Genomic DNA, 20765 nt, shown 5'->3' with positions numbered 1-20765 from the left:
GCATGTTTTCCGGTGATCCTCCTTTCGCAAGAATCAATATGTGAGCTTAGCGTCGTGTGGAGAAAATAATAAATGATGTGGTATTTCGTGTGAGCGAAAAATGTCCCGAAATTGTGGTAAAGCGGTAAAATGACCAGTAAAAATAATCCTTTTGAAGAAAATTTGAAGGAAATGATTTAGTTTTTAAAAATAGCTTAGTTTCTCATAAGGATAAAATAAATATAGCTGCATAATTGTTGTATTGTGTTGGGAAAAAGATAACTGGAATCGTTTGTTTGAAATATTTCAATTTCACTGGGAAAAGGGTTAAAAAGTTACGCGAAGTTTCTTTGAACAATGAATTAATCCCCTCCCTTCCCCTGTGGTGTTGGTTTGTGTTGAAATGTAAACGAGGCAGGCACGTGGTATCAGAGGAGTAGTCGACGAGAAAAGTTGGTGTGTGAATATTTTCTGACTAAAAATGCTTCTTTTCTTCCTCAAATATGGATCTTTACGGGCTCATACTGCATCCTAAAGGTAAATTACCTATCATATTAACCATTTATTGTTTAATTCACTTATTTAGAGCGATATTTTAGAGTTGAATTAACCGTAAAGAGTTCGGTTGCTTGTCGCCATGTTTTGGCGGGATTCATTCTCAACAATTTAGCTTCAAGTTGAACGATTTATTGCTTGAAAAAACTTAAATATCCCAAATGAATTATGCTTTAATGCTTTATTAGAGATTTTGCGATGTTTGCCGGTAAATTGTCTATATTTTGTACGATGTATTGAATTTTACGGCCTCATGAAACAGACTGTTTCATTGAGGTTTCATTTAGCGGAATCCAAGGTAAAAACTGCAAAATAATGATTGTTTTAAGCTCAGCGATCTATGATATTATTTGGAAAACCTTGAAGTATTAAGCTACGTCCATACTATGCCGGATAAATTTGAATCCGAATTTCTATTTCGTCCACACTAGTCCGGGCGAATCCAGAACAATTCTTCACCGAAAACGAATTTTTTCGAATACGGTCTCCAGAGTGGAACAATTTGAAAACGCCGGCTAGCCGTATTAGTGTGGACGGAAATATTTTTTTTCGGTTTCAGTGTGAAAATTCGGATTCAAATTTATCCGGCATAGCGTGGACGAGGGCAGAGGAGGATACACTAGTATCCCAAGTTACTTTGCGAGTTTCGTTTTCCAATATGGCGTCGCTTTCTACTCGTGTGTAGCGGTGTGCGACTTGCACTTTCCGTATAAGCTGTTACGTGACCTGTACGAGGTAAAAACTCATGAACTTGTATTGTTTATTAATAATACTCTTAATCTACATACATATTTGTTTGGATTTACGCCAATTGTAAGAGTTATATCACTCGAGTTCACTTTGTCACGCGGTGTCATACCTGATGTCATATTGGATTTTATATGGTACATCAAGTAAATGCTGCTTTTCATATATTTGAGTATTTTAAGTTTAAGCAACAATTATGTGTAATTCAGATATTTAGGAAAAGCAAAACTTTGTAATGACCAAAAATGACCCATGATTTATAGTCTTTTGGACAGTCACAATTGAAGTATATTTACGAGAATCTATCACAAACGCCACTCGTAAAAGGTGTGATATTTTTAGCCCATTTTATACAAAACAAAAATGTTTAATAAACCTTACTTACTCCTATACTAAATGTTTAAGTAAGGCGAATAAGAGCTGGGCTACGGACGTTATTGAACAAGTAATCAATCGAAGAGTTGTCACTCGTTGTTGTTGGAACAAGAGCAACACGTCTCTCTCAATTTCTCCAAAAAACTGACGTGAACTAGTCTAAAACGACTCGTACTCCTTCAAGGCCTTGTACACAAACAGAAAAATCATCTTTTGAAACACAATGAACATACAATAATGAAATATCTTGAAAAGCATTTGCCGAGTCTGAACACCGCCATCTTGTTGTGCACTCTAAGCCGGTCAAAGCAAAGTGATGATGTCACGAAAAAGTGATAATATAGTATCAAACACAATGCATTCTGGGATACTAGTGGAACCTCCTCTGGGACGAGGCCTTATTCTCCAAAGTTTGATGCAAGAGAGCACGTGTAATCAAGTAACACGCTTGAACTCTTCTGAATAAAATTATTAGCGGGTTACCTGTGGTATACCGCTCATAAAATACATTTGTTTTTTTTGTCGTCTTCTGCTCGACAAAATTTCAAGGTTGTGCAATAATACCAAGATATGGATTTAAATGACGTGTTCATAGATTGATAGGTGTACGGGACATTACCCAGTAGACCTTTGTGGGCTTCTGCTATAGGAAGCATATGGCAGTTGTCAATCAAAGTTACTATGTTATTAGGAGGGGGTGGAGTTAGCTTATCACCTGACAGAATTAATGTCTAGGCATGCTCCGTTTTGCTGACTGCTGTAATTCAAGACTGAGCTGAATTAGAAATTCAAATTTATTTGGAATTCCTTGTAAATTAAAAGGCGGCAAGGATTTTCAAGAATTCTAATTGTAATGGCTCATTGTGTAATGGCTCATTGTGACAAACTACACATTAATTTATTTCAACTTTTGAAAGCAGTATTCTCTGTATCCGAAGATCATTGCTAATAATTAATGCCTTTTTGTTCGTTACATAAATGAGGCTCATTCTGATTTCGTTCAGGAGTTTTGTACTATATTTGTGCAGTTTCTTCAAGCCAATTCTGAAGTTATATTAATACATTTTTGCTGTCAAGACTACTACAAATAAACATGAAATTCTAAATACCAAGTTAGAATTCCCAAGACTACTTTGCAACGTGCCAAAGTGCGTGATGCCAGACAAGACTTGTTCACTTAGGGACCGGTCATTATTTATCTAGGGAAAGGAGGGGGGGTGGAGGTTGAGATATTTTTTTTTGTGAAAGATGATTTTTTCAAAGTCCCCTCACATTTGAAGAAATTGTATACAACCCCCAACCCCCCACAAATACACTCATACCTTTTCAAATGTTGTTAGAACTCCACTTTAAAGGAAAAAAAAAAAAAAAAAAAAAAATTCACATTCTTTTCCATGTGAAATAAAATTGTATTACAACATGTAAAAAAATAAAAAATAAAAAATAGAATAAAATAAAATTAAAAAAAAAAAAAAAAAAAAATGTTTTGTAATTTTTTCCCCAATAATGTCAGCACAGAAGAAAATATGTCTGAAAATATTCCTGAAAAACAAGGAAAAAAGGTTTGAAAAATTCAAATTCTTGTGGCTAATTGCTGATTCATTCACAACCATAGAGTATTTCAGGCTTGGTATGCAAGAGGCAACAAAACCTTCAAAAGCCTTTTTTGAAAAATATATAATTATATATATCATATGTACATATATCATAATTTATATACACCTAATTGAAAAGATGTAGTTGGGTTCAAGAAGGTCATATCATCGAAGCTAAGACCAAAAAGGATTTTGGGTACTCCGAAATGTGTATTATATATAGACATGTAAAAATGCACAGTAGAGCAAATTCGATTTACGTAGATTAACAACATGCCAAAGCCATGTTGCATAAGATGTGCACAGGAAGGGAAAACTGCAATACGCATGAAATTAGCATAATTGTTTGTCTTCCCATGCTCCCCTTTGGTCTTAGCTTTGATGATATAGCCTTTTTTTGAACCCGACAACGTTTTAAAAATTAGGTGCATGTCAATAAAACATACTTTTGAAGCTCTGCTTCTTTTTTCTGAATTTCTTTTCTTTAACTTGAAGTTCTAATTCTTTGACTGCTTTAGCTTTAGACTCCATTTTTGAGTAGATTATCATATTGTAATTGTAAGCCGCTGGCAATGAAAGTCTCTATCTTTAATTACTGATTTTCTTCTTTAGCAACACCTGTAGGCTTCTATATTTATATTACACCCATTATTAAATTCATAATAGTATTCCATGCACAATACCAAGGAAGGTGAAAACTTTATACACTGTATCAAAAATATTCAGGTTCATTGGACTGGAGTATAACATTATGTATTATAAAGATAAATAATAGATAAACTTGCCTAATAAAGCACAAAATCATTATATATATATATATATATATATATATATATATATATATATATATATATATATATATATATATTCAGCGATATGCAGAAATTCTGATCATTTTGTACCCCCCCTCTAGATAAATAATGAGCGGTCCCTTATTCTAAAAATCAGACGAGGGTTGATATTCCAGTGGATCCACTGGATCGGCCTGACAGGACACTTCATTTCGTTATTTGGTGGCAGTAATGGCCACAGGATACCCACATTTTTAATTCATAGTGCTAACATGAACAGGTATATATAGACGAACCTAGAAAATTTGAAGTGGAAAAAAAATTTTAAAGGGGGGTTATGCAGCCGGAACAAGTGGAACGACCCATTGCACTTGCTGAAGTGGAGGGGAGCCATCATATAGAGACTTAGAAAATTCTAAGTTGAAAAAAAAAATTTAAAGAAGGGTTATGCAACAGGAACAAGTGGAGCGAGTGAAGAAGAATGAAAAAATTCATTATTCAATAATGTAATAAAACTTAATTAATTGAATTAAAACATAAATTCGTAATCTGATTATCAAGCTAGATTTTAAATAGAGTTCTTTTTAAGACTTTTCTTGATGAAGATTCCTTGATACTTTTATTTAATTTGTTCCACTCTTTTGCGCAGCGGACACTTATGGTGTGCCCTCCCTCTGTTTCTTTCTTGTATGTTGGACATCGGGCATTTATTTTACAGTAGCATGTTCATCTTTTATGGACTTCAGAGTTCATTCCTAAGAGATCACTGATGTAAGGAGTTCAGGTCCTGTTAATCTTATCGTACACAATGGTGCATCTGTTGATGTAAGATTCTTGGCAAAAAGGCAGCCATCTTAGCTCGTTGAACAAGTCAATAGAACGGGAAGATTTATCTACATTCAAGATAATTCTTGCCGCTCTTTTTTGTTGCATAACCCTATTAATAGAGCTACTGTTACATGATGACCAAAGTGTAGAGCAATACATGATAGCAGGTTTGATGACCGTGTTGTAATATGTTTCTTTCTGTGGTTTTTAAGTAGGGACTGATGTGTCGAAAAAGTCCAATTTTCTTTGAAAGATTATTACGTAGATTATCAACATTGGGAACCAAAACAAAGATATTTGTTTGACAATGACGTTTTTATGGCGACATTTTCTTAGTTATTGTGCAAGGTAACGTTAAATTTTTACGTTTTGGTGAAGTTGTACGAAGTTGTGCTGGTTTTCATGTGCTACAAGCTAGAGAACTAATTTCATTAAAAATTAAGTGAGGAAACATTTCGGTTATAAAGATGAAAGTAGTAGGTTTATAAGAGGATATAAAAGTAGAAGAACTCAAGCTGGTAACCGGTTGTTTCGCTACGACGCACTTTCGCTACCAGTCCTTTTGCTACCACCCAGAGTCCTTTCGCTTACATTGGAAATTACCAATTTCCAATGGTAGCGAAAAGACTTCATGATGGTAGTGAAAGGACTCTGGGTGGTAGCAAAAGGACGGTAGCGAAAGTGTGTGGTAGTGAAACAACCAGTATTCCTCAAGCCTCGTGATAGGGCTAACTAATTAAGGAATATAAAACAGCGCGTGTGTCTATATACTATGATATAAACACGCTGGGAGTTGTAGAGCAAGAGAGAAGTCGTGGGGTTCTCAAGTGCTCTACAGCTCCCAGCGTGTTTATATCATAGTATATAGACACAAGTGGGCATTTATAATTATTGAAATAATTATTTTTGCATTTGCATTTTTGATGCTGTAGACACTGGTTGACCATTCTTCCTAATTTAATATTCTTCATTGTGATTGGCACTGAAACAAAGACATCAAATAAACAGGCGTGAAATATGGTACACTTTTATCAGAAAAAGCACATCCTTTTCTTCTAGTATTGCGTAATTCCAGGAATTATCCATACCCCCTCCCCCCAACGGAAGGAATTTTCTTGTTAGATCCCCCAACCCCCACCCCTGGAAATTTCATATTTTAATTATTTCGACCCTCCCACCCCTTGGAAATTCGAAAATCTTTGGGTGTGGTATGGATAATTTCTGGAACTAAAAATCTTGCAATATACTGGTTAAAAATATTCAGTTTGAAATGGCTATTATTATTAATAATTTTAAACAGCCATTTGAAATTGAATAGTAGAAATGATAAAATATAAATATAAATAACTAAATATACTTATATTTAGGTAATAAATATTCACAAATTGTGATTATTAAACTAATGTATTTGAAAAGAAAATGTGAATCTTCAATAATATTATAAAAATATCTATAGTTTTACAGTTAAGTTTATTTACTTTGTTCTTTTAATAGGTATACTTCTTCATGAAATCTGAGCCCCCAAGCATTGAAAATGTTGAACTGTGCCTGCAATTTTCAGAGAAATTGGTTCCATTGGGCATAAGTTTGCCACCATACAGAAATTCTTTCAAACAGGATGGTACAATATTGTAAGTCTCAACTTTATCTTTAATATGTCTTCCTCGTAAAAAATTAATTTGTAACAAATAAAATACATTTACTGTGTTTGCACAGGCTACTGCAAACTGAGATGTTGTTGGAAAAATTCGAGAGCAGATCAGTGCAAACACGAGCCGCAGGCGATTTGCAGGTGGTTAGCCTGTGCAAACACAGTAAATGTATTTTGTTTTATAAAATTATTTTCTTCAAAACAAAAATAACGAAACACAATTGAATAAAACAGAAGAATTTAATTCAAAGTTTTAAATACCAATTCTCCTTATATACTTGTGCATTTGCAATAACCAATCAGATTGCGCGAAAGAAGACGCTTAACCAATCAAATTGCGAGTTTCATACATGCCTTCAAACACGAAATTCAATTTGAAAATTTTTTATTTCAAAGCGAGAAGAAGCCAAGCTTTAGCGACTTTCTCCCTTGAGAAAGAGCCTTTTACAAGCAAATCTAGATAAAATAATAATTCCAAAGCTTAACCAATGGCTTTAGTCATTTTAGACCGAAAAGAAAACACTATTTTAAGAGCCAGAACTCGAGCTTGATTTCCATCGGTGTTGATGAAAGAAATGCGGACCAACTTGATGGAACATCCACTGAATAGGGCTCCAAAATTGAATTTCTCCTGTTGTGTGAGTACATTCTGTGAAACAGAATGGCTTTTCAGGAACAACTTGAATCTGGCGGCTTGGAACTGGATTGATGGCCAGAGAGAGGATGTTGCTACACTGCTGAAGTTGGTTTGACGAAGGCCGCGAGTTGTTGCTCTGTAGAGACTGCTCATTGTGGTGGCCAGAAATAGCCATTATATGCCTGTTTGATAGCCCAGCATTTGGCCAGAGGGTGATCATAGTTGCCCTTACACAATGATTGGTGTAGACTTTGGAAAGTTTGGCTGCCAAACTCAGTTCCTTCATCATGTTTCCGAGTTTGTTTACACCAAGCACTTGATTCTTGCACCACACCGCTTCGGAAGAACGTGCTAAGTTTCTCTTGGGAACCTGAAATAATGCGTCACAGTTAAGGTAAAGTTGAAGAGATGAGAAGCCATCATGTGGAGTGTCAGTTTTGTAAATCAAAGCAAGCTTTTCATAGCTTTCTTGGTCGCCAAAACCACCTGGGTGATTCTTGCTGGCCTCGTCATGAGTCATAGTGGCATATGGCCTGTTTTCGTCATTGAGGAACTTGAAGCTGCTTTTAGACAGGTTTCGTTGACCTTTCAGCCCTCTCCTACACCAGTATAAAGTACAATGAAACCATACATTCATTAGTAAACTGTTGGGAGTACTTGGACTCATGATAGCACTTGTTTTGAGCTTCCGGAGATCTTCCATCTCAATGGTAGGTTTGTGTTGTACATTGTGCTTTCCTTCTTGCTTCAGGCTTTTCAGTTTTGCGTTAAGCATCATGTTGGAATCCTTGAAGGCTGCATTCTGGTAGATAAGGATCCCCTTGTTGTGTGGAGGGCCATTAACCCTCTCAGTCCCAAGGGGTCCAGGTTGTAACTGCTCTAATTGCCCAAGGGGTGCCAGACAAATATGAGGTGTTTTTGGATACCCTTACTAAATCATTCATATCAAGAAAACCAGAGGATTTTAAGAAATACAATAGTAAAAAAGTTTATTTTCCAAAAAATAATCTTTTCAATGATACCTATTAAAGAATAATATGAACATTTTAAATAGCAAAATTCATTAGGTAAAATCATTCCTTTGATTTTTCAATTGAAACTACTAACATACAAACTGATGTTGCTAATATAGTGCTATAAATCATTTAAATATAGACCTTAAAATTGAGAAAGAAGAATCTAGAAATGTAAGAGATATTTCAGTGTACTTGTATTCAATAATTCATGTTCTATATACACTGAGAACAGTCAAAAACAACAACAGTGTTCACTACAATTTGAATCTCCCGCCATTTTGTTTGAAGGCGCTCATAGGTGCAAGTTGTGGTTCTTGAAACAGTCCTTGCAGATTCGCAGTCCACACTTCTCATATCCTTGCGTGCAGAACTTAACTCTCTTGCCCTTCAAGCAGACTTTACAGCGGCCTTTGGACATTTTCACTGGCCAATGTCCCTCTTGGACAGCACCTTCAACTACACCAACCTTGCTAGAGGAGAAGCCATTCATCAAACATTTGACCAGTTCAATCCGGAACGAAAGCTGTGTAAGGGTGGGATAGTTTGGGGCCAACTTCATAAGAATATAAGCATTGGTAATGCTTACATCGATAAAAAACCAGAATAGGTATCGCCACCACTTTGTTGCTCTTCAAGTAGTGTTATAGTACTGTCGTAGTTGATCGGCCATGTCCACTCCTCCCATATACTTGTTGTAGCTCTTGACTACGGGAAGCGAAGGTACTTCGATGAAAGTGCAATCTTTCTGTTTCCTTCTCACTGTTTCGTTTCCAGTAGCATTACAGTGTGAACTGATAAATGCTACCGCCTTTTTGTCCTTCCATATTGTCGCTACAACATTGCCTTTCTGTAAAAATAAAGACTCTCCTCGGCGAAGGCGCTTGATCTTATTCTTGTCCTTCAGCTCTTCGGGAAAGTCTTTACGATTCGATCTTGCCGTTCCACAGCAGTAGAGGTCGTCCTTTAGAAGGTCCTCGGCAAGAGTAACTGATGAGAAAAAATTATCAGCAAATATGTGATAGTTCTTTCCCACCAGTTTTCTAGTCAGATCATGAACAACTCTGTATCCAAGCTTTTATTTTTTATTTTTTTATTTATTTTTGGCAGTGTTTTCTTATTCTTGTGACATTCAGCTATTTCATCCACCATAATGTTTACAAATGAATATGACGTCTGTGTTAGCACTGGCTTAGCGACCCAGGTTTTTCTTGTCTTTGGAAAAACCACACGATATCGGCCTTCTCCTTTCTTAGTAATTGCTTGTTCTCGATTGCTGTTGTTGTTATGATCAATAATGGGCAGTTGGGTTCTGCCAACCATTCCCTGGTATGAGAAGTGCTTTCTCTTGGGTGCATACTTTAGTAGTAGAGAATGGAAAACTTCCAGATTTCCAGTGTGATGACATTCAGTAAGCTTAACAATGTCCTTTAGAAACTTCTGATTACAGATGACTTCTTCTAGTGCTACGTGAGCAGGTGATCCTGGCTTTAACCAATTAATTTCTTTGCGTTCTCGTCTAGATAGCTTCTGATGCTTGCAAGATACAGTGGTTTTACCTTCTTTCCAGGTATGTTTGTCACAAATATGGTTGGTGATCGACACCCAGTTACTAGCAAGAACTTTGGGGTCTTGGTTACAGGTTTGCACACTCCACCATAAATGATTGTTGATCGATTTAATCCAAGACTCTAGATCTTTATTTGACTTGAGTTTTGCTTTTTTTGACAGCTTCTTTGTCACCCATTTGGATAAATGCCAAACATCATATTGGTGCTTGATAGTAGGGTAGTTTTGCTGCAGTTTTGCCGTTACTTGAGTGTGACGGTCAGTAGTTAAGGAGCGTATTGAGACTTTGTTGTTAAGTAAATTATCTAGTGTTCTTTTGCAACCTTCGTATTCCATGGCATTTGACGATGACACTTCTGAGACTTGGACTAATGCAAAATCGACTATCTTCCCTGAATCTTCATCCATCATGCTGTATGTACCATATTTAGCATTATGGCCTGGACTGTCAGCTCTCTCCCATCCCCGCATAAATCAACAGGAGTATTATGTTTCTTTACATCATTTATCACAGATAGCTGTTGGTGTTGGTATTGCTTATTTATTTCTGGTAATACAAACTTGTCTTGGGTGCTGTAAAATGATGATTCACTTATGAACTTTAATTTTAGAGCTTTAGCAAAACTAGAAAATTCTTGAAATGTTCCACCAGTGCATATAATAGCAGCTGGTATTTGTACATTTCCAGCAGGTACATTATTGCTCATGTAGGGTTGGGAAGTCCAGGTGAGTTCATGATGCTGTAGACATAATGTATGCATGGCCACCATACTACCACTTGTTATTTTTTTCACTTCACTAACTGGTGACAAACACATGTGACAGAAATGAAAAAGCTTGTCAAGTTCACTTTCATATACTATGAATTTGAGGTCATCACCAATATTGTTGTCCTCTGAAATTTCTGAGTATTCACTGCTTTCATCTGAGCTGTCATAGATGTAATCATTGTCAGAAACTTCATCTGAAGATGTTTCCAGGTCAGACATGTCACAATCAACAACATTAGTACAAGCGAGTTGTCTTTCCTGTTCCATTCCACTTCACTAACTGGTGACAAACACGTGACAGAAATGAAAAAGCTTGTCAAGTTCACTTTCATATACTATGAATTTGAGGTCATCACCAATATTGTTGTCCTCTGAAATTTCTGAGTATTCACTGCTTTCATCTGAGCTGTCATAGATGTAATCATTGTCAGAAACTTCATCTGAAGATGTTTCCAGGTCAGACATGTCACAATCAACAACATTAGTACAAGCGAGTTGTCTTTCCTGTTCCATTCCAGTTGATGCAGTACTAGTAGAGGGTGCTTGGCAGTAGCTATGATCAAGAAGGGTATTTTTTTGACTATGAATTAAAGAATTTGTCTCAAAATCTACAACTGGAGAGGTCTGCTGATGGACTAAACTATTATTTCTTTTTTTAGATGGTTTCAGTGTCTGAGTTCCTATAGTACGATGATAAATACCACAACAATCTGAAGAGGAATATTGTGTACTGGCATCAACAGTTGTTTTGCTGTTCTGTGGTGTTATAGTTAAAGTGTCTTCTGGTTGTACAGTGTCAAGATGGACATTACTTGATGCAATTAATTGGACGAGTTCCTTGAAATAGAAATAAACGAAGAAAGATAGTACATTTTCATGAAACAATTTATTATGTCAAATACTACTTTATTTGCTTGTGGAAGTATTTTTCAAGGTTGATAGTCGTTTCAGTGCGTGTTTTTAACTAAATACTACTCTTTTTCTGCAAACTTCAAAAAAAAAAAAAAAAAAAAAAAGAGAGAAAATATAAATAAATTGACCCACCTCTTGCTTGTCTTGTTTGTTCCGTCTTTGAATGGAAAATTGGCGTTGTCTTTTCTCTTTTTTGTGTTTGAAAATAGTAGGGACAGACTCAGACTTCAGCATTTTTTTTTCTTTTTGACCTATCAGATGTTTAAATGATTTTTCAAAGCATTCTGGCATGAAGTGTTCGCTACAGACGTAGCATGACTCGCGTTTTGGTGGATTTTTTCTTCTTACTTTTTCCAGCCATATTTTTGCAATTTTTTTGTCTTTTGGAATTCTGTGAAAGGAAATTTCTTTTCCCTGTATTATTTTGGAACCATTGAATCAACCAGGCACCATACAATGAGGCATAATTTTTAAAAGAGGAGTGAAAAAATTAGTAAACAAAGCCGTGTAGAGAGTGTTTTTGTTGAATTTCGCGCGAAAGTTGATAGACCGCGCAGTGACGTCACACGCTGCTGACCAGTAGTATGTTGCGCATTCAGAAGGCAATTCAAAATGGCGACCGCCATGCTCGGATTTTTCGTGTCTTTCGTAAATTATTTCTCTGCTGTACTTGATGCTATGGAGTCAAGGCTTTGTAGAAAAGATAAGTATATAATAAACTTTTAATTGAGTAAGCCATGGATCGAGTGTGGGGTTCTCCTTTAAAGTAACCTTTTTACGGTGTAGGAATTGCTGAATGAAACTAGTACATTTTCTAAGTTTGTCATACAGCAAACGAGCTTCCATCAAGACAGAATCTAATTCTAGTTGACAGTTCTTTTGTTGGCATGGATTTAGGGGACCAGCCTCCAAATCTTTTGCCGCCATATCTTCAAGCTCCTTTCTTGTCTCTCCCCCGGCACACAACAAAAGCTTGCCGAAGAAGGAGCAAACTCCTTCTATAACTGGATATTTTGTTTGTGTTTTATCATTTCGCTCATATTCAAATTTTTCATCATTTTCTTAAACAAACTGCGTGTCTTTCACACAATGAATTAATTCCAAATTCTGAACACTACCCATTATCATATAATCAAAGCTACATACGCAACACCTTAGTGATGGTTACTGATTATCTCCGGTACGTGGTGGATTACTAGCAGTAACTGAGGCGTTTTTAGCCAGGTATTTCCTGCAATCAGCCCTCCAATGCCCTTGCAGCCCGCAGGCAAAGCAGATATCGTTTGGACCGGCCCTTCTGGACTGAAACCTATTGAACTGTGCTTGTCTGTAACCGAAAGCTGATGGTAAGAGTGGTGGTGCTGATTCATTCGGTGGCTGACTCGCAGTCTGGCTAGTAGGAATTTGTTGTGTTAAAGGTGTAAGGTTGAAATCTGCCTCTGCCTCTTTGTTTGAGTTGATTCTTCTTTCGTTGTGCAGTTTGCTCGGCCCTACTGATCTTTTTCTCATCCTCGCTCCTGCCTGAAGCTCGTCTGACAAATACTCATTTACCACATCCCATCCTGCTGGGGATTTGTCAGCCAGCCTGATAAGTTTATTTCTTTTCTTTATCTCTTTCGCCAAAGTGTCCAACGAACTGTGGGCCTGTGTGTATTTCTTTTTAGCTAGAGATTTCTGGGCTGCTTCTAAGTGTTCAACTAGTGACACATTAAACTTTTGTTGCTGTATATTACCCTCGTACTTAAAGGTAATTTCTGTGGATTCCTTCAATTTCTTGGCTACAGATTCTGTGGAAGAGATGGCGTCGTCTCTGAGGTCTTCTTCAAAGATGAATGTTGCTTGTTCAGGTAGTCTTTGAAACAGGCAATAGGATCTGTGATGCCTGGAACTGGAACGTTTTTGCCAGATGCGGGGGTTTCATCTAAGTGATGCAGATGTCTAGAATCCTCTACATCACTCGATTCGTCTTCTGATCTCAAGTCAACGTTCGGATGATCTGTCGAGTTCAGGTTTTGCACGACGCAGCAAGGCCATTGAACGCGAATGCCTTATTACACAACCTCAGCTCTTAGTATTGGCGTCTCTTAATTCCCTAGTAAATCCCCTTGCACTCCAATATGGCTGCTTTTATACTTTGATAGTCGTTTATACTGCAATGTCATGCACAGTGAGTTTTGTACATCACTGCCACGCACACTAAGTGCAAAAGGGCTCATGCCGAACTCAAGACAGGGGCACTAGACGACGATAATTTATAATATATTATATGTTTTAATGATCCACTCTGTAGATCGAGCAACACATTCATGTTTTTCTTACATGGCTTTTCTTGATTTTCTGGATTGGATATTGAGCGCATCGCCACTGGATTAGTTGGTGGTGTTTCAAAAATGGCACCAGCTTGTTGCCTTCCAGCCATTTGTATAGAAGCATACGCTGATTCATTTATGAATTTCGGAAGCAGCGAGAATTCATTAGATCGCAAAAATAAGTCCTTTTTCAAGTTCTTTTTTTCTCAGGGATCTACTCAATAGTCCAAAGAGCGTACATACTGGAACTAAGTCCTTCTTCTTCTTACCTAACCATTGCGGATCGACTGGCAATCCATTCTCGCCTATGATCGATTCTCTTTTGATACTTCCTTTACTTCTCCTTTAAATACTTTAAATATTTTCCCGTTCAGGAACTCTTAGACTTTTCCATCTGCCATTTCACTTCCCACAGCGAACCATGCTTTCGAGCAATGCAAGTCTGGGCCAAACACCAGATGCAGTACCGATGAAGACACATTTTTTGGACCATGGCTAGTGAAAATGTTTAAATTCCCGCGCCAAAATAGTGTTTACATATCTTTTTTCCATGTTAATTATCAATTTGCGGTGGTTTGATTTCTTGTTCATTAACGTTTCCGTTGTCAATCGTTTTGTACACTTTCTACGGGGCTTTCTACGTACTATACAAAAGCATGCGTTCCTGGTAACTAAAACTATTCGCCGCTGACCAAAATGAAAATACTGCGGCTTCAAGATGATCCACAGTCAGCCCAAGCTGTTTTCCCGTTCAGGAACTCTTGGACTTTTCCACAACGTAAAGCTACGAAGCTACGAGAAAAGCTAACTACCTAACCTAACAACGTCAATGTTGGCCCGTTTCGTAAGGATCCAACTCCTCTAAAACTTATTCTATTATATTATAAAATTATAAGTCTTATAAATCCTGTATCTGATCACTGTATATTAGATATCAGTTGTTGTAGTTTGAAATTTCGTAATTTTCAAATTTCCAAACTGGTCTCATTTTTGGCAGCCACTGCGTTATATTCATGCAATACTAGCAGTACATGTATATAATAACTCAAAATAATGCAAACCTAAAGGGGACAAGAATTTCCTGCTTCATCTTTGATTTTTTGCTTGATGGTGTCAGTGATGTTTGCGTCAGCTGTGAATGTGCCAGTGGTAGCATTCCTGTTAAAAATGTCTGGCAATGCTTTGCCACAAGCTCTGCTTTTATCCTGGATTGGCTGTGCCTGTCATCAGGGATTGGTATATTGCTCTCCAGTCAACTCATTCTAGCAGTGTCACAGAGGTAAATAAAACAATTGAAAAGTTAAACAATCCTGAACACAGCTTGATAAAGTCAGACTTTCTTTTCACAGATCTCGTTTTAACTAGATGAAGAGCATCAAGATTCTCGACCCAGGCTTGGTCATCGAATTGAAATGCATATTCGACTCCACTATGGTGCTGGTATCAGACCAAAACTGCTTGTCTGTCTGGTTGAAATGACTGAATTCGCCCAATTTATATCTTGGGCTGATCTAGCGAGCTTTCCTCCTCTACAAGTCCCACTGTTTATGAAATGTATCAAGATCGATTACCTCATCACTTCAAACCAGTATTGAGCATATATCTGAATGGACTCACTACAGCAACATGCGATTGAATGTCAAACAAAAAAGCGGATGTCCGTATATCTTTCTCCAAGAGCCCTTTAACATTATGACGTCTTTCTTAGTCTAGCCTATGATTTTTCACGCAGTCTTGTAAGATATGGCACAGTTCATGGTCATTCAGAAAAGAGAGCAAGAGAGGATTAGCAATGCTATTCTTATTATTCTTATTCTTATTTCTATAATCGCATTATTCTTATCCTTATTTCTATAATCGCCTGACTTCCTGAAACAAGTAAATCGTAACCGTAAATTAGTTTCTTTCCATCCAAATGACATGTGAATGGAAGCTAAAATGCATTTAAGCTCTGACCGAAGACAGATTAAAGTTGGGTCAAAATATTTTCTAATTAATTTCTAAATGATCTATCTTTATATGACAACATTCTTGTAAGTGGGTGTAGTCAATAGATGAAAAAAAAAAAATGTTTTAACTACTATAAATTAAAATCACGAAAGTCCTTTCTTACCTTCAAATAGGTCAAGTATTGTTCGTTGACGTGCAGTCTTAAAACAGGATGGTCTCGAGGTTGAAATTATGATTATCATAAAATGTTTTTTGGCTTTGAATTTATGATTAGCATAATCCTTCTGCCAATGAACAAGAGGCCAGGCTGTGCTAGGAGGCGAACGCTATATTGTAGTTCTGTCATGTCATATCAAGCACGTGGCTGTCGTAATGCAGGAGCGTAAGTAAGGCAGAACTTGTCCTTTGTATAATAATTAATACACCAGAGAATGGGGAATGTAACAGAAAAAACAACAACAATAAAACAACAGTCTTACTCATAGTTTCACTACTAAAATCATTCAAAACATTTCGAAAACGCCAGGAAAGTGCACTGTTCAACCAACTGAAATGCAGAAATGGCCAGGCATGCTTTGTTTGTCGATATCAACATGCAAATCTATTAAAGCTTACCTCATAAAACGTACTTTTACCGGCATTTTTTGGCAATAAATTTATCTCTAAATGCTATGGGTATTAAAGCAGGGCTCTAATATTTCTGTTATCATTTGTTGAATTAGATAACTCGTTTGCATTTGTTATCGGAAGAATGATATAATGTTATAGGTGGGCGCGCGATTACGAAATTTGTTTTGGTTTATTCTTATTCCAATTGTCAGCCAGAAATCCTAAAGAAACAAGTGTTCATTAAAACAAGTTCCCTCTTTTACTGTTTTCTAGAGCTATTTCCTTATGTGCGAGAGCAATGATTTAAAATACTAAACCAAAAATACGCATTTGCTAGATCGGTGTGTTGAAGTAAAGCCATTGAAGCTATTGATTAGAATTGTTTATAGTGGCTAGTCACCTTATAATTTACTTAGCTACCCTTACAGTGCAAGTAAACAATATCAATTGAATGAGTCAAAAATGCTAAAGGTTTCAAAAACCATTCATGAAGTAATGTATGTTTTCCAGTGCAACTGCACCTTTAAAGAGGTCCTCAGAATGGGTAAAATGGAAGCTAGGATTTGCCTTTTTTATGGCTAAGAAATGGGATTTCATGCACTGGGACTATGACCAAGAAAACAATAGAAAAATGTTGATGGGATTGAGATTGAGATTTTGTGGAAAACAGACTGGGATTGTGGGTTGGGGGCACAACTGACAGTATTTAGTTAACATCCACATACCATTAATGTTGACAACTATACAATGAGATGCAGGAGATGGGTCCTTCGGGGTGCACTGACTTTGACAGGTTGGACATAACAAGTGGCAACTTGATGGTAAACTTCTAACTATGTATAATAACACAACATATATTAATTTCAGTAAAGCTCCTGCATGTTCCCTTAGCATACAGTAGGTAAATAGCTTCCTTACATAGAGTTTTTCATGGCACCCGTGTTTGATAATAAGGTCATAAATAATTCAATAGCTTTGCATGACAAGAGAATAGATTTTCCAAAGGAGAATATTTTTTGTTTTGCCCTAAATGGCTGCTATGACATCACAAGAAAACCTTTACTGTTACTGTTCAAATTTATTTTTCCACAACAACACATCAGATAAATGAAGACTTAGTACATTAATTCTGATAAATAATCTCTTGAAAAAATGAGTAAAATGAGTATAAAACAGAGGCGTGCTTTATTGCGCAAAATAAGAATTTTTAATAGGGACAATGGTTGTATCCTACCTAATTGCTATCATCCTATCCTAATGAAATAATTTTTTTGTAAATATCTCACGCTTTTATTTTTACTAGTGGTGTATTTATTCATGCGAAAGCTTGGTTATTATCAAAAATTAACTTGGTTGAACAGATGTAATAATTGTAATGAAACCTACGTACATAGACGTTTTGAGTATAAAACAATTCACTGACTTACTAAATATTTTATTCATGCAAATTAGCGTTCAGTATTATGCATAGGGCTAATGACACTTGAAAGCATTTCCATGGTAAATACAATGTGCATGCAAGTGCTTTATACAGCTAGTACATTACCAACAGTTATCCATTCTCCACTGTTGTTGCTGGATGTATCTGTAGGAACTGGAACATAATGACCATCTATTATGGCCTCTCGGTCATGGAAAACAGCTTTTTCATGCACCTCTTGGTCACAAAAACTACAAATAAACTTTTCAATACACTGTGAACATTTAATAACTGGAGCATGGACATCACATCGTCCACAAACATTTAGTTTGGGAGGCAAGAAATGGGCATTAAGGACTGCTTCAAACATAGATGGCCTTGACCCAGTCCAGCTTTCGTGGAGACACTCCTGGCGGTCTGCCCAACCTTGCTTTTTCTTTTGTATATTACTGGCTTACCATTCTTCTAGAAGCTTTTTGACACTAAGGAGATCACTCTGCATATCATCTGGAGATATGCAACAGAATAAAATAATCAAAATAAAGCTTATCAAAATGTGACACAATCTTTTCTTTTCTTTTGGGTTATTCCTCTTTAATCCCTCCAGATATTTAGAAGTGTAATAACGTGCACAAATACCTAATACGGTATCTAATCAGATCCATACTCCAGAATATTCAAATAAGCAAATTAGGAGTTTTAATATCACATTTTGGAAATAAAACTAGACTCGAAATCACAGCTTCAAACTTTTCTGTTCTAAATATTAGTTTTGAGACACTGAAGCAAAACAAAAAAAAAAAACAAAACAAAAAAAAAAAAAAAAAAAAGGTTTAGGGAAAGTATAATTTGTTGACAGAAATTTGGATATTCCAGAACACTGGACTTAATCAAGGAATGTATGGCTGTTACACATTTCAACCCCCGTTATGAGTTTCCAATAATAAGTTTTGTGATGAGAAGAGAACATACCTTTTTCATTTAGTTCTTGATGAGAGTAACATTCTTGAGAATAAGCGACTGGTGAATCACACAATGAAGTATCTATTTTAATAATGGAAAACATATTTGTTTACTAAAGCCGCTTCAAAAATTGAAAACTTCCACTCTCTCTCTCTATCATTTTTATTCCATTAGCATTTTTACCTAAAATTTTTCAATGTGTTATTTCCAGTTGTAAGCTTCAAATACTTTTTTTGGGCAAGAAAAGGCTACACACAAACTTGTCTCATTATCACATGCTTGTGTGTCTCTTTTTTTCCTTGGATTGCCCTTGTAAGTCCCTTTGTTAGACCGTATACCAGTTACTGGGTCGGTTGCAAAATCAAAATGAATTTCTTTTCCTTTTTTCCTTGCTGGCTTACCACTACCATCACTGCCTGTTGGTTCTAACACCTTTTTGCTTCGTCGTAGGAGTTCATCTAGCGAAGGAAGCCTAGAATTGCGTATATTGCTACCTAAAATCGAAAGACACGGAACATATTCCAAAAGTAAATCTAAAATTTAAGATAAAGTATCGAAAAAGGAAGCTTGGGGCACGATAAACAAGGATAAAATAACAATACTGAATCTTCGCACGTACCAGAACTTTCCGCCATTTTGGATTGCCTAACCTGGGTGGCTTGGCCTCTTGTTTCATTGGCAGAAGGATTATGCTAATCATAAATTCAACGCCAATAAACATTTTATGATAATCATAATTTCAACCTCGAGACCATGTTGCTTAAAAACAGTTCGGGCGTGAATTGGAATGTGAACGCAAGAAAGCCTGTGGAAAAATACGAAGTGAAAAGAAACCCTGTATAAATAGATGCATAGATACAACACACTGCATGACTTTATCCCCCGTAACTTGTGTGCATGTGGAGTTATAGAAGATCCACTCAGTTAATAAAAACAATTAAAGAAATAAAATCCACAAAAGCTTAGCTAGCTATACTTACACAGAAGTCTTTCTTGGATTTTTTCAAAGGTACTCCGAGTGACTGGAGGTTTTTGTCCGGATTTGTGAAATAGGATTTCAGTTGTTTAAAAAAAACCTTCCATTATTGTTGGCAGCTCTATGAAGCTGAAAGCGTATTACCTGCTCCTGCTGGTGGGAGGTTAACTTTATCCCGTGTCATGGCTTTGAAAATGTCAATATATAATAAATGCTTTAAATACAGTGTATATCATAGTTTGGAAGGATATATCAATTGCATTCTACCGTTATACTTTTTGGTAGTTTGAATGAATGGATATATTTCCTTGTTCTTTTATAGGTCTAATATATTGGATCGTAACTGTAAGGATCTATCTCCCTGTATAAAACAACAGCATCTACTACTTCTAACACGCATGGTATGAGGCAGAGGTCTGTGTTTGGCTATGAAGGATCTCAGGCCAGCAACGGACTCGAGGGAAGGCAGTGCTGTGGGTGGGCTCTTGCTGCTGCCGGTTGGGTTGCTACTGGTCCTCCAACACCACTGTGAATGTCCTTTTCGTGATTTTTTGTTTAGGCTTCCTTGATCAGAGTACGAATCGATACTTTTGAGTGAGAATAAAAGGAGTTCAGAATTTAACGTCAATGCTAATGAGTTCCTATGAAAACAGCATCGTACAGCTTATCGCAAAACAGGCCTAAATATTTGGTTGCTCATCTGTCCCGTAACTTGTCAAAAATTATGTAGCATTTCACTTATACGAGAATAAAAATCTTAGTTTATCACTCGTTTGATTTTTACAACTAAAAGGATGACTTATTTCTTTAAGCAACATTTCAATTTTTAATCCGATTCTTTCATTGCTGTTCTTTGCACACGCACACACGCACACACACACACACACACACACACACACACACACACACACACACACACACACACACACACAAATAATATGAGTTTTAGTTTGCATATTCCTGTTGTCATTGAATTTCATCAAATTTCACTGCCCATCGTTTCAAAACTGAAGTAATCACATTGAAGGCGAATGAAAAATACGTTTTCTAAGAATTGAATTGAAAAAATAAATTCGAAGACATATATTTCTTTGTATATAAATCCTTAATTTATTT

The 20765-nt window shown here is 36.5% G+C and overlaps 1 protein-coding gene, 1 long non-coding RNA gene and 1 pseudogene across 2 annotated transcripts; 1 reads left to right on the top strand and 2 right to left on the bottom strand.

Annotated features, from left to right (window-relative positions):
* Nucleotides 1-419: 419 nt before the first annotated feature.
* On the top strand, nucleotides 420-20417 carry LOC148908244 (uncharacterized). Its single transcript, XR_016120750.1, has 3 exons — nucleotides 420-516; nucleotides 6365-6501; nucleotides 19972-20417. It is a non-coding gene; the product is annotated as an uncharacterized LOC148908244 (long non-coding RNA).
* LOC148908246 (uncharacterized) lies at nucleotides 7049-7933 on the bottom strand. The gene has a single exon (XM_089035173.1). The coding sequence runs from the start codon at nucleotides 7931-7933 to the stop codon at nucleotides 7049-7051; it is 885 nt and encodes a 294-aa protein (XP_088891299.1).
* Nucleotides 12587-13841, bottom strand: LOC148908245 (uncharacterized; annotated as a pseudogene).
* Nucleotides 20418-20765: the final 348 nt, after the last annotated feature.

This window comes from Actinia tenebrosa, unplaced genomic scaffold, assembly GCF_029948245.1.
Source record: "Actinia tenebrosa isolate PJP-AT-01 unplaced genomic scaffold, QUT_ActTen_1.0 PGA_scaffold3__52_contigs__length_22856419, whole genome shotgun sequence".
Lineage (NCBI taxonomy): Eukaryota > Metazoa > Cnidaria > Anthozoa > Actiniaria > Actiniidae > Actinia > Actinia tenebrosa.
The sequence above is the reverse complement of the archived record's forward strand: the minus strand, read 5'-3'. Positions and strand labels throughout refer to the sequence as shown.